The following is a 15,965-nucleotide window of genomic DNA, read 5'->3' as shown; positions in this document are numbered from 1 at the left end:
AAAAATGTTACTATTTTTGTATATACTGTTTTTATTTGGAGATATTTCTGGTTCAATAATCAATAACAAGTTACAAACTTCAATAGGAACGGTAGGAAGTTTTATCAGGGCTCGGCAGCTGCGCGTCAGCCACGTGTTGGCCTCCATGAAATCGTCATATTATAACTTTAAAATTTACATACACATTTTTTTGTTACAGCAATAAATTTAATAATTTTTCAAAGATGAACATATTTTTGTTCAAATGGTTTTTAAAAGCGAAGCTTTCTATAATTAGGGTCGGTTCGTCCGTCCATACGTCACAGACAGTTAGCTCTTTTAGTTAATTTAAACAGGTTTAAATTCGATTCCAAACTTTGCATGATGATTCCTGTAGAAGTTAGGTACAATTTAGAAATTGTAGCAACTCTAGAATCGTTACCAGAATGTCCGTGCGTTCATTTTAAACATGATGATTTTTAACTTTTTTCACAACAATTATTTATGTATTTTATAAAATTATTCGATTGATCTAATTTTTGAAATACGTATTCCTATGACAACAAAGTACAATGTTGTACGCGAAGCATCTTTATAATTAAGTCCTAAAAATGTAAGTATGTCCTTAAACAATATCCTGTATTTTAGCAGTTTTTCAAAAGATTTACTTACAATTGATTTCGGTTTTATACATTTATATTCTGATTCTGATACAAGTTTTAATGTTCGTTTGTCCTATCATTTCAGAGCTTCGCTTTTATGGATGCTGTCATCCTTGTTTTATATACGAGACACATTTATTCAACAATATAATTTTTAGAATGCTAATTTTATTTTGAAAAGTTTCATAACTAACTTACTATATGTATTCTCATATGTATAGATATATAGAATAGATGTATAATGTATATACAGACAACTACTTCCCTTCCTTTTTCAAAGACCTCTTTCGTCTGCTTCTAAAGTATTTTCTGCTACTTGACTGTGTTAATATAAGCGACACCATTTTTTGATTTTCAATGACCCAATAGAAAGGTTACTCAAGGCGTTTGCGATGGGGAGTTACAGTTATTTAACCCTTTCTCCCTCTGGTGTTTTACTAGTCGCTTGAGTAACTGTATTCCCTTACCAAAGGGCATTCAGTTTACAACTTACCTGGTCCACCAGGCTCTAGTTTATGCTTTAAAAGACATATATAGTATATATACTGATATTAAAAGGCTTTCAATTATTCATCTTATCCTTCTCTTTTTTGTTTATGATTACTAAACATCTGTCTTAGAATCCACTTTGTCCGTTTGTCCATCTTGATTTGTTATTTGTGCTTTACAATTTATGGATATTGTCATCCTTGTTATGTTAGCTAGTTATTTATCTGCTTGTTAGAAGCATATTTTTCTGTTATTTCAGTTTGATTTAAGTACAGCAGTGATGTCAGCCAGTAGAGTTGAAGAAGATCCAAAATGTAAAGATATGAAGTACAATATTACTACATATAAGTAAGTTTCAAATCTAGTCTATAATCTCAGCTAGTTGGTTGGTTCATTTGTTCTTTCTGCTTTAGTTACAATAATTCATCATCATTATTAGAGCCTAGACCACGCACAATGTTTTTGAAAACAGCAAACATTAAGGCTTGGCTAAATTAGAAATATCCATGATAAGTTTCAAATTTTGATATCCTTATACTAAAGTAACAGGATGTCTGTGTGTCTGTGTGTCTGTGTATCTGTGTATCTGTGTGTCTGTGTGTCTGTGTGTCTGTACCGAAGGATCTCGCTAACCGCTGAACCGATCGGGTTCTCCTTAACAGGGTAGCTTCTCATAGGTCCCGGGAAGGTTTATAACTATTTTTTGGGGGGGGGTGGGACACCCCCAACCCCCCCAAAAAATGAAAATGCCCCCCCCAAAAAAAAATTTTTTTTAATTTTTTTAACTAAAATTAAAAATGAGGGGGGGGGGCACCGCCCCCCCCCAAAAAAAATTCTTTTTGCCCCCCCCCAAAATTTGTTTTTACTTTTTCTTTAAAGATTTAAAATAAGAAATTGGGTTATTAAATTTGACTCTCTCCTCCTCAAGTGCCCCTAGAGGCCTCTAGGGGCGTAGCCGCTAGTTTATTTCATAAGAGACAGTTTTCTCCATTTTTTTATTATTCTTTTTGGGGGCAAATTGAAGTATATTGAATAGAATTTAAAGATATTGTTTAATAATTCACCGCTTGAGTATTATTTAGTAGCTAAGCTATATAACATTAATTGGATCAAGTCAAGCAGAGTGTGCCAAACACAACAAGTAAAACAGAGTGTGCCAATATTCACTGTGATTATTTAGGGAGGGAGGGGTCATTACGCTGTTTATTTCTAAAGTTTCCAAAGTTTTATAATAAGTTGGCCTCAAAACTTTGGGTAATTTATACGAATTTTGATTGGTTGGTTCATTTAGTTTAGTGTCAAATCATTTCTACCACCAATTGTAATTTACTTCGTTCCCGAGCCCAAGAATAAATTAGTCATTACTTTGTGCGGATTGAGAACGAGAGCAGGTTTTTTCTAGGGAAGGATTGTTAGCCCCACCCAAAACCCCTAAACTGGGTAAAGTGACCAGAATTCATCTACCCTAGAACCTTACCAGTGCAGTAGGATTCTTCTGGTGTAGCTCCTTGGATCATTGATGCACTGTTCATGATGGACGGCGGCCAAGTATCTCCCATCATTTCCACAACTAATAGTAATTTACAGAAGGGGTTGTTTTGTGTATCATCATTGGGGATCTCCATCAAATTTACTTGCCATTGTCTGATTAATCCTTATTTAGGTTTTCAGAATCAATTGGAAATAATGAAGAAATAAGCATCACCTTTGAACATAAATCTTTGATTCAAGAAGAACAGTCAGAAATTTCCATGTAAGTTATGGTTTTACATAGTCTTTAGATTCGTTGGACCATTTTAAAGGGAAGAAATGCAATTGTCTTTTCCCTACCTCCTTCATAATACATAATATATCTACATATACCTTTAGGGAGTTGCCTAGAAGGGCTCATTAAATCTTTTTAAGGGAAGGGGATGACGGGGGGGAGGTTACAACACCACAAATAAATTGCGTTTGAATTTTAAAAACTCTTTTTTTAATTAGGGTTGGGCCGGATATCCAGCTATTTTCAATATCCGCCTGGATACCAGATATTGAAATTATCCGGTTATCCGGCCGGATATCCGGTAATTTGCCGGATATCGATAGTCATATATGGTCATATATCCGGCTCATATTTCATATTACTCATAATTTACTCACAATTTTGCTTTGACTCTTATTCATTTATATTTTGATTATTCAGTTCTGACACTATACAAGTGTTAATGTCTGTTTGTCCAACCGTTTCAGTGCTTTGCTTTTATGAATGTTGTCATTCTTGTTGGTATATCTTGCCCACCAACACACCCCCCCCCCCCCTTTCTAGAAATCTTGGCCATCTCTGGATGGATATGTTTACATATGTTCTGTGATTCCTGATATTTGTTTTAGATATCGTGGTGGAATAAAATATGATATCTGGTCGACTAAACGACCATTTCTAAACTGTTTCAAACAAGATGATCCTACAGTTATTAATTATATAAAGGTAATTTATTAAAATCAATACCTTACTCATTTCATAATTTTGTTTCATAAATGCTGGCAGCTTGGCCCCTAGAGGCCTCTAGGAGGCACTTGAGAAAAGGGAGTTGAATTCAATATTTTTTTTTATTTTAGATATAAAAAGTAAAAGTAAAAAAATTTTTAAATTAAACTTTTTTGGGGGGAATAATTTTTTCTATGGGCGATTTCTCTTAGGAGAGTGGTGGTACCCTCCCACAAAATAGTTATAACTTTCATGGACCTAAGAGAAGCTACCCTGTAAAGAAGAACAATACCGGTTCAGCGGTTAGCAAGATCCTTTGGTACAAACAAACAAAAAAAAACTGATAGATAGACATCGTTCTACTTTGTATTATAGAAAGGAAGTCTAGATGATCAAACCTTTATATGTACCAAATTTAAATTCCTTTTAAGTTTGATGGACTATCATTTCTGATTGAAAATCTCGGGTAATAAATCAATAATTATTTATTTGTATTCTTGTAGGATAAAGTGCTAGAGGGTCCCAGTGGAGGGGAACTCAATCTTATGGATGCATTAGAAAATAACATTGGTAATTACAATATATTAGTTGATGTTTAAAAATATAAGAATTATTACATACTTGGATCTTACACAAGATTTTTATGTTCTTTAATAAAGTGAAACTTTTGAAAGGCTTCACTCCATCCCCTCCACTCCTATTGGATGAACAAACTGACCAATAAATGAGTTCCTTGTTAGAAAGCCAAATTGATGACAATATCCACGTTTATTCTGCATCTATTTGTATAAATTTTATTATTTGATAGCTGCTTGAATCAAAATTTCTGTTTTTAATCATCAAAATTAAGAAGTTGATTGCAGCAAACTGTACAATCCTTATAATAAAGTAACAGGATGTTTGTGTGTTTTCGTGTTTGTGTGTTTGTCTGTACCAAAGGATCTCGCTAACCGCTGAACCGATCGGGTTCTCCTTAACAGGGTAGCTTCTCATAGGTCCCGGGAAGGTTTAAAACTATTTTCTTGGGGGGTGGGACACCCCCAACCCCCCCAAAAAATATAAAATCCCCCCCCAAAAAAAAAAAAAAAATTTTCGTTCCCCCCCCAATTTTTTTTTTACTTTTTCTTTTAAGATCTAAAAAAAGGAATTGAATTATTATATTCGACTCTCTCCTCCTCAAGTGCCCCTAGAGGCCTCTAGGGGGCGTAGCCGCTAGTTTAAAGATAAAGGAAGTAGAGGTGCAGATAGTTTGCTAGTCACATACTAGACATTATTCTTTGTTCTTATTTTGTCTTTAGATACTACATTATATACTAGCGGCTACACCCCCTAGAGGCCTCTAGTGGCACTTGAAATGTTTTTTTTAATTCTTGTCTCTACGATACCTAGCTATGTTGATTTCAAGTCTCTTTTCAAGTCACTACGATACCTCTCAATGTTGCAAAGGAGTCTCTATACTTAATATAAAATTTTTGACTTATTGTGATTTCTCTTGGGAGGGTGGTGGTACCCTCCCCCAAAATAGTTATAAACCTTCCCAGGACTTATGAGAAGCTATCCTGTTAAGGAGAATCCGATCGGTTCAGCAGTTAGTGAGATCCTTCAGTACAGACAGACATCCTTTTACTTTATTATAAGGATTAACTCTTTTTTTGTCTTTAGCGTTAGGAATTAATGATAAATGTTTTTTTCTCAATGTTTTTGATTAATTTTTGATTATTTTCAGATGGCGAGGTTGGGCAACCATTAGATGTGGATAGAATTGTATTTGGAGGTAGTAAATTTTAGGTCATAAACACAAATTGCCATTTTTTTGTGACTACTTAATTAAAATGCTAGGTTATACCTGACTAGTTCTTTAATGAATCATACCAGTGACTGTAGATAAATACATAGCACAACTGCTCATTGTCGGGGAGGTGATAAGCTCAAGTTTTGGCTCAGCACTGCGTAATACCTAAAGGCCTTAATAATTAGTTTTATTTCTGATATATCAGATGCACGACATGGATAGTCAGAAGAGGGGGAATACCTTAACCCAAAACAGATGCAACTCATTGCCATGCACAGTCAGGATTTCCAGACAAAGGTCGTACAATCAAAGAGTTGGTTGTCTGTTAGGAGTTATTTAGCCTAATGCTCCAGGTGTTTAAAGATATTTGGGTCCCCTTAGTTATCTTAGGTTGTTACACTTGACATTAAAGTGTGCAACTCACTAAAATGAGGTTATAGATAGGTAATTGAATGAATGATGTTCAGTGTTCATTTTTGTACACTAACATCTTTGACTCAATCATTTTTTTTTTAATTTTTAGGTCAATTAAAGAACGGATTTTTCTTGGAGGCGGGCGCTTTTGATGGAGAATTTAATTCTGACTCCCTCTACTTTGAAGCCAATCATAATTGGTCAGGACTTTTAGGTAAAGAATTGTTTTAGGTAAAAAATGATTTAAATTCAATATTTAGTTCACAAACACTTTAATCTTTGGTCATAGTCAATTTAGATTTACTTTACTTTATTTTGTTTTAAGATAATTTGATTCAGCAACACTTTAAGTTAAAAAGTAACAAAAATATGTTGCAGATTCAGGAATGAAAGAATTGTCCATTCGATTTCATACCTTGCATGTATTCTTTTGAAACTTTTTTTTCTGTTTCTGTCAGGATTTTAAAAAAGCAATTCCTAGGACAATAAATATGTAATAATTTAATCATCTCTATTAATAATATACATATTTACATTAAAATTATATCCTGTTATCTGATATACTAGCCGCTTTGCCCCTAGCCTCTAGAGGCGTTGTCCTAAGAGGTGATAAAAAAAAATAAGGCGAAATTCGTAAAAGGACCAAGAAAATCTTGAGCAAAAAAAAAATTTTAAAAGGACGAAGGAAATCTTCAGCAAAAAAAATAAAGGGGAGGGGATTTTTTTGTTTTTTGGGGGTTTGGGTTGTCCCCCCCCCCCCCCCCAGAAAATAGCCTAATACCACCACGGGACCAGTAGGTATATTCCCTGAAGAGTAGAACCCGATCGGTTCAGTGGTTACCGAGATCTTAAGCTTCAGACGGACGGACAGACATCATTCTAAATACTTTGTATTATAGATATCTCAATATATAAGTTTGTCAAGGTTTGTTTGTTCGCCTGATTTGTTGAGCCCGCCTTTATAAATGTTGTCATCTTTATTTAGTTGAGCCTGTGCCAGAGTTCTATGAACTTCTTAAATACAGAAATAGAAATGCCAGCACAATCTTGACCTGTTTAGCTGTTCAGGAACAACCTCATGTAAGAATCTTTTTAACTTGCAAAGTGAGTTCTGTAACGCTTAGAATCCTCCATACTTGTGTTTGTCTGTATGTGGGTCACATGTAACGCTATTATAGTATATGGTTTAGAGTGCTATAAAAGTGAGTTAGAGTATGTTACTGTAATGACATCTTTTTTTTTTTTTTTTGTTGCCAAGTTGAATTCTTAGTGATTTTGTGTTGGCTGATGAATTGACATATTTAAAATATCTTACATGTCTATTGGCAAATTTTAGATTAGATTAGATTTATTATTCTTGGGTGTTCATACATAGAAAAAAAACAATAATAAATGAATATTATACATATACATTTAATATACAGTCAAATTTTATTGATATAGTTGATTTATAAAAAAAAATTTCTTCCCAAATGGCAGTTTCCTAAAAAGTAGGAAGTATGCAGTAATGTGTATTCACACATTGTTTTCATACAGGCCATATAAATAAGAAAAAAATAGAAAAAAAAAGATAAAAAGTAATAGAAAAATCATATTGAAGAGGAAAGAATGATAATAGGAAGGATTGATTAGAGCATACAAGTCTCACACCATTATTGCAATAATAGAAATTATAAAAAATTTTCAACAAATAAATTTGAACCTAGTATTAGTGTCGGACTGATTATGACGTAAGAATAGTTATTTCTCGTATCGTATTATAAACGGCTTTCCGCGGATATAGAATGTACAATTTTAAGATTAAAACTAGTTTTTTTTAGCCCCGAGGTGCCGGAGGCACCGGCTATAAAAACTGGTTTTAATCTTATGATTGTACATTTCTATATTTGTAGAAAACTGGATATAATACGATGCTAGACATAGTTTTTTCGTATTCATGAGAACCGGTTCCTATCCACCGGATTCAAATGAATACGAGAAAACAAATTATCCAATGAGAGGCAATTATTGACCAATGGTAAAATTTATAGTGGCCTCTCATTGGCTTATTTTTTTTCTTACGTCATAATCAGTCCGACATTATTACTATGTTCAATAAATTTGATTAATTTATCAGATTTTAAACAATATTGAAAAGAAATATAAATTTATCTACATTCTCGACATAATTGGTTGTTACACACTAGAGTTAAGCTTGATAACAAAGATTCTTTTAGATTTTTAACAAATTTTTTTCTTGATTGATTGTGGGTTAATAAATCATTATTACAATGCAATGGTTATTCCATAATTCTTGAAAATGATACCTAGGAAATCTTTCTATAGATTTAAACTTCGGTTTTTTAACAACAAACATATTAGAGTTTCTGAGATTTCTGGTATGTAATTGATTACGGCGAAGCCATGTACCTTGAAAGGAACTTTGTAGATTACTGTTTTTAAAATCATACATAAATAATATTTTAAAATAATTAGCTGATTCATGTAAAGGAAGGACATTAAATTTTTTAAATAAAGGCATTGTGTGTGAGATGTGTTTCTTACTAAAAACAATTCTTATTGCCTTTTTTTGCAATTTAATTAATGGTTCCATAGTAGATTTAAGACCACAACTCCAGGCAGGTAAACAGTAAAGTAAATGACTATTTATAAGAGAATGAAAAAGCATTTTCTTGCTGTCTAAATTCAGTATATGTTTCGCTCTATTTATAATCTAAAATGATAGCTGAGACATATTATATAGCATCTTAATAATCAGTTAAGCAAAGAGCAAGATCTTAACCAACAAAGAAACACTATGTCAGTGGTAGCCAGTCCAACCAACAATTCTACAAAAAAAAATCACGAAACCTTATGGAGTATCTGGTGAAATAGTTTTTTTGTCATGTAAGTGAAGAGGGGTGGGAAAGAAGGGGAGGAAAAGGGGAAGGAAGTTGTGGGGAAATTTTACTTTAGAGTTGTCAGATTATCATTCCCTTGTCCCTGCACTATGTAAAATAGGAGAATTATATACATATTCTTTTTTAGTATGCTACTTTTGATTTCCATGCTGCTCTTCGAACTGGAATGGATAAGTAAAATATTTTTTTCTACTTCGAGGATTTTAATTTTAATGATTAATTGTTTTTGTTTTTTTATTTCTTTAAGAAACCTTTTTAATTTAATGAGTCAATAAGAAAACTACTCTCGGGAATGTCTGTTAATCCGTAAAGACCATGAAAATTGTTGTAGGTAATTTGTTTCCAGGGTCAATTTCTCTTGGTAGGGTGAAGGAACACTTCCCCAAAGTACATGAAAACCCCCCGGAATTTCACCTATAGGAGACCATTATTGGTCCTTTGACTAGCTAAACTACTTTGTATTTATCTTTGTCTGTCATCCATCTGTAAAGATTCTTCATGTCAACGCTTCATTCATTGTGTAGGTTATTTTTTTTTGGAACAAAACATCCATGGCAGTATTACTGCTTTGGAGCAGCTTTTTTAGATCTTCTACAGATTTCCAAGTGATATCCACACTTATGGATGTTGTCAACCTTGTATTTTTAAGGGAATCTATGCAAGGAATATCTACTGAGAAACGAGACGAATATCAAGAAGAGGTATGGGCACTTTGTTTAAGGAGCATTTTTATCATTTTGCTTGGGTGAGGGCACTTTGTTTTAGATGGGCGAGGGGGAGGACACTTTGTTTTAGATGAGGGGGAGGGGGGTAGAAAATAAACATCTCAAAAAAATTTATAAGGGCATTTTTTAAGGGGGCCAGGTTTAGATTTTTAAACATCTACAGAAGTTGCAATTGGGGTTACATATATCAATATATCATCTCTTGTTTTAACCCTTAAGATCTCTTAAATTCATTCTGTATAAATATAAAAAAAACATATTATAATATTCACTCATAAAGATATATAATCATTTTAGATGCAGTGTTTGCCACTATATTCAATACTCCAAGCCATGGGTAATCCAACAGTTAATTATTTCAGGTAGAAATTTTAAAAATCTAAAGTTTAATTGAATCGCATACAAAGGATTTAACTAGATTAGATTGGTGTGCGAAGCACCAGAAATATTTTGACACCTAGATCCACAAAGGGATAGTAACACCCTCATAAGCTATTTCCAACACATCTCTGATTTAGTTCTTATAAAAAAAGTTGTGGACCGAGATTCAACCTCTCCAATGACAAGCTGATGCACAAGGTGTTGAGCCATGGTTGTGGGTTGTAGTAGAGGGGTAGTGTGCAGCTCACTGTGGGCTAGAATTGAATAAAGACAAAAGTAAGTGCCGAGCCCTGGGACCTATGTATGGTGAAAATAGACATAAAACCATGATTATTCCAGGTAAAACCAAAATATTTCAGCGGGGGCTTTTTGAGAAAATTAGATTTGAAAATTCCAAGTTTAATTTTCACCCCCTAGGAGTTGCCGCATAATCATGACAAGAAAAGCAAATATTATTTATTTTAAATTTTGAACAACTTTGCTTTAATGAAGTCCTTCTTAAAACCTCTCTATATATGATTTATTTTAGGCTGAATTTTCGTGACCTTTGCAAAGCAAGTGATAGAAATGGCCATTTATTAACTCCCTTCAGGAGTGGTTTTATGAAGAACTTTATAAAAGCAAAGTTGTTCAAAATTTTAAAAAAATAATATTTGCTTTTCTTGTCATGATTATGCGGCAACTCCTAGGGGGTGAAAATTGAACTTGAAATTTTTAAATCTAATTTTCTCAAAAAGCCCCCGCTGAAATATTTTGGTTTTACCTGGAATAATCATGGTTTTATGTCTATTTTCACTATACATAGGTCCCAGAGCTCGGCACTTACTTTTGTCTTGATTCAATTCTAGACTACAGTGAGCTTGTTTGTTTATTCATTGGAAAAAATACTTCCCTACATCTTTTTTTTAAATATAGAGGGTTTTTAATACACCTTTTTTTTAGTTTGGATGTGGAAGGGGCTGAATTTCCTATTTTACAGACAATACCTTGGGATAAGGTTGATATTCAGGTGAGTCACAAAATTTCAACTAGATGTCAAAGGTATGACTATGTAATTAGTGGTTTTGGTTGGAAAGAGTTCAGTATTAAAATATTGCTATAGAAGACAAGGATGACAACACCCATAAGTAGCGAAGCTCAAAACTAATAAATGGATGTTGGGAAAACATTTACTATATATACAGCAATGTCATACCGTAAAAATTAAACTTGGTAAATAGAGAAATCATGAAACATTTAAAATCACGCAAACTCTATAATCACAAAAGCTTAAAATTTAGGAATTGATCTAGCACTGTAATTAATAGACAAATCTTAATAAAAATTGATGGAGATATGTAGAATATAAGCATATTCAATCCCTGATAATTTCAGCTGTCAATCCTGATTAGGAATCGAAAAAATCATGTAAACCTAAAAATATAGAAAATCGATCTAGCACCCTAATAAGTAGACAAATCTTAAAGGGAACATGTAGAATGTAAAATTGATTATTAACTGAAAGTTTCAGCCCTCTGTCTTGAAATGAAGATGAGAAAATCACAAAAACCTGAATATCTAGGAATCGATCTAGCACCCCAAATAAAAGGCAGATGGACAAAACAATGTATAGATTGGATGGACATGTATCATAGAAATCTTCCATCTGTTTGGCCTTTATGACATGTTGGTCATAAAGATGGTCTATTCCCTTAGACATGTATCTTTGGGACAGTCTAGCGTTTGAGAAATAGTAGTTTCTTCAGCATGGTTGTCGTGTTTGTGTAAAAGTTTAGCCTTAAAAATTACGTCATTTTTTGGGGTAGCGACGAAAAATAGGGGATTTTGGGCAGATGATATTTATGTAGTGATATTCTTATTTTAGGTTTTGAAAAAATTTAAAAACTAGAAAAATGATTGTTTGAATTTTTAAGCATTTTTAAGAATTTTTAAACCTCATGTGGGTCACAATGGATCTCTGACTACCGCATGTGTAACATCTAGCTTAAATGAATAATATATTGAATTATTTTAGTAGAGATTCTAATAGCAATTGAAGGCCAAAATATAAATTTAAACTAGTTTTAAGTTTACATGTAGCCATGTAAAAAAATGAATACCAATTAAAATGAAAAAAAATATATTGTAGGTTATGAGTGTTGAGACACATCTACTTGGAATTCTTTTTCCCGGAATTAGGTTAATTTATATTTTTGATTTCTCAGCTACTTTATTACTAGTTAATTATCGAGTACATCCTAAACAATCATACGATCATCTATCCACTATTAATGTTTGGTATAATAAGTAGCAAAGCTACTTTATAATTTGCTTTGTCTGTCCTTCCATCGGTCACTCAGTCTGTAATGCTACTGGGGAAATTGAATTTGTTTAGCTGCTATTAAAGCTGAATCTTTGATTTTTCTTTGATTCAGATAAAAAAACAACCATGGCAGTTGGACTTCCTTTAAGTGGGTTTTAGCTGTTTTCATTTTTTTTATTTCTGCATAACTTTGGTGTTTTTAGTCTGATTTACACAATTTTTGTAGATATTTGCATCAAAATTAAATTAGTTTTTTTTTTAATTTACTTTTTCCTTTGGCCATGCTACGAAATATCAATATCAAAATTTAGGGAACAGTTGATAGAATACTTGGATTTTGTGGGATATAGACATATTCCATGGGGGCATACAGCTACTAATAAACTCAGGTAGGTAGATAGTTGTATAGATAGATAGATATATAGATAGATAGAGTACTTGGATAGTGTGGGATATAGACATATTCCATGGGGGCATACAGCTACCAATAAACTCAGGTGGGTAGATAGTTGCATAGATAGATAGATATATAGATAGAGTACCTGGATAATGTGGGATATAGACATATTCCATGGGGGCATACAGCTACTAATAAACTCAGATGGGTAGATAGTTGCATAGATAGATAGATATATAGATAGATAGAGTACTTGGATAATGTGGGATATAGAAATATTCCATGGGGGCATACAGCTACTAATAAACTCAGGTGGGTAGATAGTTGCATAGATAGATATATAGATAGATAGAGTACTTGGATAATGTGTGATATAGACATATTCCATGGGGGGCATACAGCTACTAATAAACTCAGGTGGGTAGATAGTTGCATAGATAGATAGATATATAGATAGAGTACTTGGATAGTGTGGGATATAGACATATTCCATGGGGGCATACAACTACTAATAAACTCAGGTGGGTAGATAGTTGCATAGATAGATAGATATATAGATAGAGTACTTGGATAGTGTGGGATATAGACATATTCCATGGGGGCATACAGCTACTAATAAACTCAGGTGGGTAGATAGTTGTATAGATAGATATATAGATAGAGTACTTGGATAATGTGGGATATAGACATATTCCATGGGGGCATACAGCTACTAATAAACTCAGGTGGGTAGATAGTTGCATAGATAGATAGATAGATAGAGTACTTGGATAGTGTGGGATATAGACATATTCCATGGGGGCATACAGCTACTAATAAACTCAGGTGGGTAGATAGTTGCATAGATAGATATATAGATAGATAGAGTACTTGGATAATGTGGGATATAGACATATTCCATGGGGGCATACAGCTACTAATAAACTCAGGTGAGTGGATAGTTGCATAGATAGATAGATATATAGATAGAGTACTTGGATAATGTGGGATATAGACATATTCCATGGGGGCATACAGCTACTAATAAACTCAGGTGAGTGGATAGTTGCATAGATAGATAGATATATAGATAGAGTACTTGGATAATGTGGGATATAGACATATTCCATGGGGGCATACAGCTACTAATAAACTCAGGTGGGTAGATAGTTGTATAGATAGATATATAGATAGAGTACCTGGATAATGTGTGATATAGACATATTCCATGGGGGCATACAGCTACTAATAAACTCAGGTGGGTAAATAGTTGTATAGATAGATAGATAGATATATAGATAGAGTACTTGGATAGTGTGGGATATAGACATATTCCATGGGGGCATACAGCTACTAATAAACTCAGGTGGGTAGATAGTTGCATAGATAGATATATAGATAGAGTACTTGGATAATGTGGGATATAGACATATTCCATGGGGGCATACAGCTACTAATAAACTCAGGTGGGTAGATAGTTGCATAGATAGATAGATATATAGATAGAATACTTGGATAATGTGGGATATAGACATATTCCATGGGGGCATACAGCTACTAATAAATTCAGATGGGTAGATAGTTGCATAGATAGATAGATAGATAGATAGAGTACTTGGATAGTGTGGGATATAGAAATATTCCATGGGGGGCATACAGCTACTAATAAACTCAGGTGAGTGGATAGTTGCATAGATAGATAGATATATAGATAGAGTACTTGGATAATGTGGGATATAGACATATTCCATGGGGGCATACAGCAGCTAATAAACTCAGGTGGGTAGATAGTTGCATAGATAGATAGATATATAGATAGAGTACTTGGATAATGTGGGATATAGACATATTCCATGGGGGCATACAGCAGCTAATAAACTCAGGTGGGTAGATAGTTGCATAGATAGATATATAGATAGAGTACTTGGATAATGTGGGATATAGAAATATTCCATGGGGGCATACAGCTACTAATAAACTCAGGTGGGTAGATAGTTGTATAGATAGATAGATAGATAGATAGAGTACTTGGATAATGTGGGATATAGACATATTCCATGGGGGCATACAGCTACTAATAAACTCAGGTGGGTAGATAGTTGCATAGATAGATAAATTTATTAGATAGTTAGTTAGATAAATAAAAAGTAAAAACTATATTGGCATTTTAATCCTTTATAACAGGATTGACAAATAGAAACTATGTATATATTTAACAGGATCACTGTTTGTGTGAGTCTATCTGTACTAATGGATCTTGCTAACCGCTGAACCGATATGGTTCACCTTTGCAATGTAGCTTCTCATTAGGTCCAAGGAAGGGTTAACACTTTTTTTGAGGAGGGTACCACCAACGTCCTAAGAGAAATCAACCCTACAAAAAATTAGCAATGATAAAATTACTTTTTAAAGCTAAAATAGAAAATCGGCTGGGACCAATTTGGAAAAATCTGTTGTTTTGTTTTAGATATAATGCTGAAGATCCTGAGGAAAGCACACGAGATGATCTGTTTGTCCGCAAGGATATTCCTTTAAAGATGACCCAACAAGAGAAGGAAGCATTGGATAGGAAAGAAAACCGGATTTGGACTGTTAAAAATAAGAAACCATCTCTTGATAAAGCATTTAATGGTTTGAATCAAAGATATTATGATACTTTGAAAAAGAATGAAAATATACATAGTGAACTTTAACAGATATTTATTAGTGCCAGGGGCTGCTATTCTATAACTATGTAAACTATAAGCCCTTTTTTGCAGTAGGAAATGCCTATTTTATTAATGTTTTTAAGTCTAAGTTTCTTTCAGTTTGTATACTGAATAATCAATAAAAGATTTTTTTTAAAGTTATCAAGTGTTTATATGAAATAAATTTACAATTCTAGAACTGATTTTGATTTCTTGTGTATAGTTTGTTTATACCTTTGAAATAAAAATGTGTTTTTGCCATTAAATGGGTTCCTTTACCCAAAGTTTTATAAACAAGTTCCCGCAGTCGTTGGCTTAATATCAGGGGTGATTATTCCCCCCCATTTTTTTTAATATCTCCCCCCCCCCCAAATAAAAAAACTTGGACGTCCTTGTCTATATTATATAAAGATTGACCCCTCCCCCCCCCAAATGTATTTTTATTCTAAATTTTAATCACCCCTCCCCCCTCCAGATGAAAAAGCTTGTACGTCCTTGGTGCTCTTTTTGCATATTAAGAGAACATTCTAAGTAGACTTACTTAAATAAATGGATCATAAAATTTTGACCGTATTTAAATACAAGGACAGTAGTAGTTAGTAGTAACCATTAATAAAACGATAACTTAAGGTGTAAAATTTGCTTGTAGAATATTGTAAATATTAAAGGGGAGAAATGGTGGTAGATCAACTAAACTTTGATTTCCCTTTTCATTGTTGCATTAAGTTTTTAAAATATACATATTTACAAATCACGAAACCTTTCAAGTATTCTTTTTTTAATAGAAC

At 33.3% G+C, this 15,965-nt stretch overlaps 1 protein-coding gene across 2 annotated transcripts; it reads left to right on the top strand.

Moving 5' to 3' along the window:
* LOC145334680 (uncharacterized) lies at positions 1 to 15,376 on the top strand. 2 transcript variants are annotated; one of them, XM_080180245.1, is made up of 15 exons: positions 1 to 91; positions 1,390 to 1,478; positions 2,794 to 2,883; positions 3,504 to 3,600; positions 4,104 to 4,170; positions 5,327 to 5,374; positions 5,916 to 6,020; positions 6,792 to 6,886; positions 8,834 to 8,880; positions 9,356 to 9,407; positions 9,729 to 9,793; positions 10,755 to 10,821; positions 11,941 to 11,990; positions 12,426 to 12,503; positions 14,958 to 15,376. In XM_080180245.1, the coding sequence occupies exons 1-15, from the start codon at positions 5 to 7 to the stop codon at positions 15,181 to 15,183; spliced, it is 1,263 nt and encodes a 420-aa protein (XP_080036371.1). In that variant the 5' UTR covers positions 1 to 4; the 3' UTR covers positions 15,184 to 15,376. The 2 variants fall into 2 exon arrangements, with proteins under 2 accessions (XP_080036371.1, XP_080036372.1); XM_080180246.1 differs by lacking the exon at positions 11,941 to 11,990 and having other exon boundaries at positions 14,958 to 15,183.
* Positions 15,377 to 15,965: the final 589 nt, after the last annotated feature.

Source organism: Acartia tonsa, chromosome 12, assembly GCF_053477335.1.
Source record: "Acartia tonsa isolate MP-2025a chromosome 12, ASM5347733v1, whole genome shotgun sequence".
Taxonomy (NCBI): domain Eukaryota; kingdom Metazoa; phylum Arthropoda; class Copepoda; order Calanoida; family Acartiidae; genus Acartia; species Acartia tonsa.
Note: the sequence above shows the minus strand (reverse complement) of the source record. Positions and strands in the feature narration are given on the sequence as shown.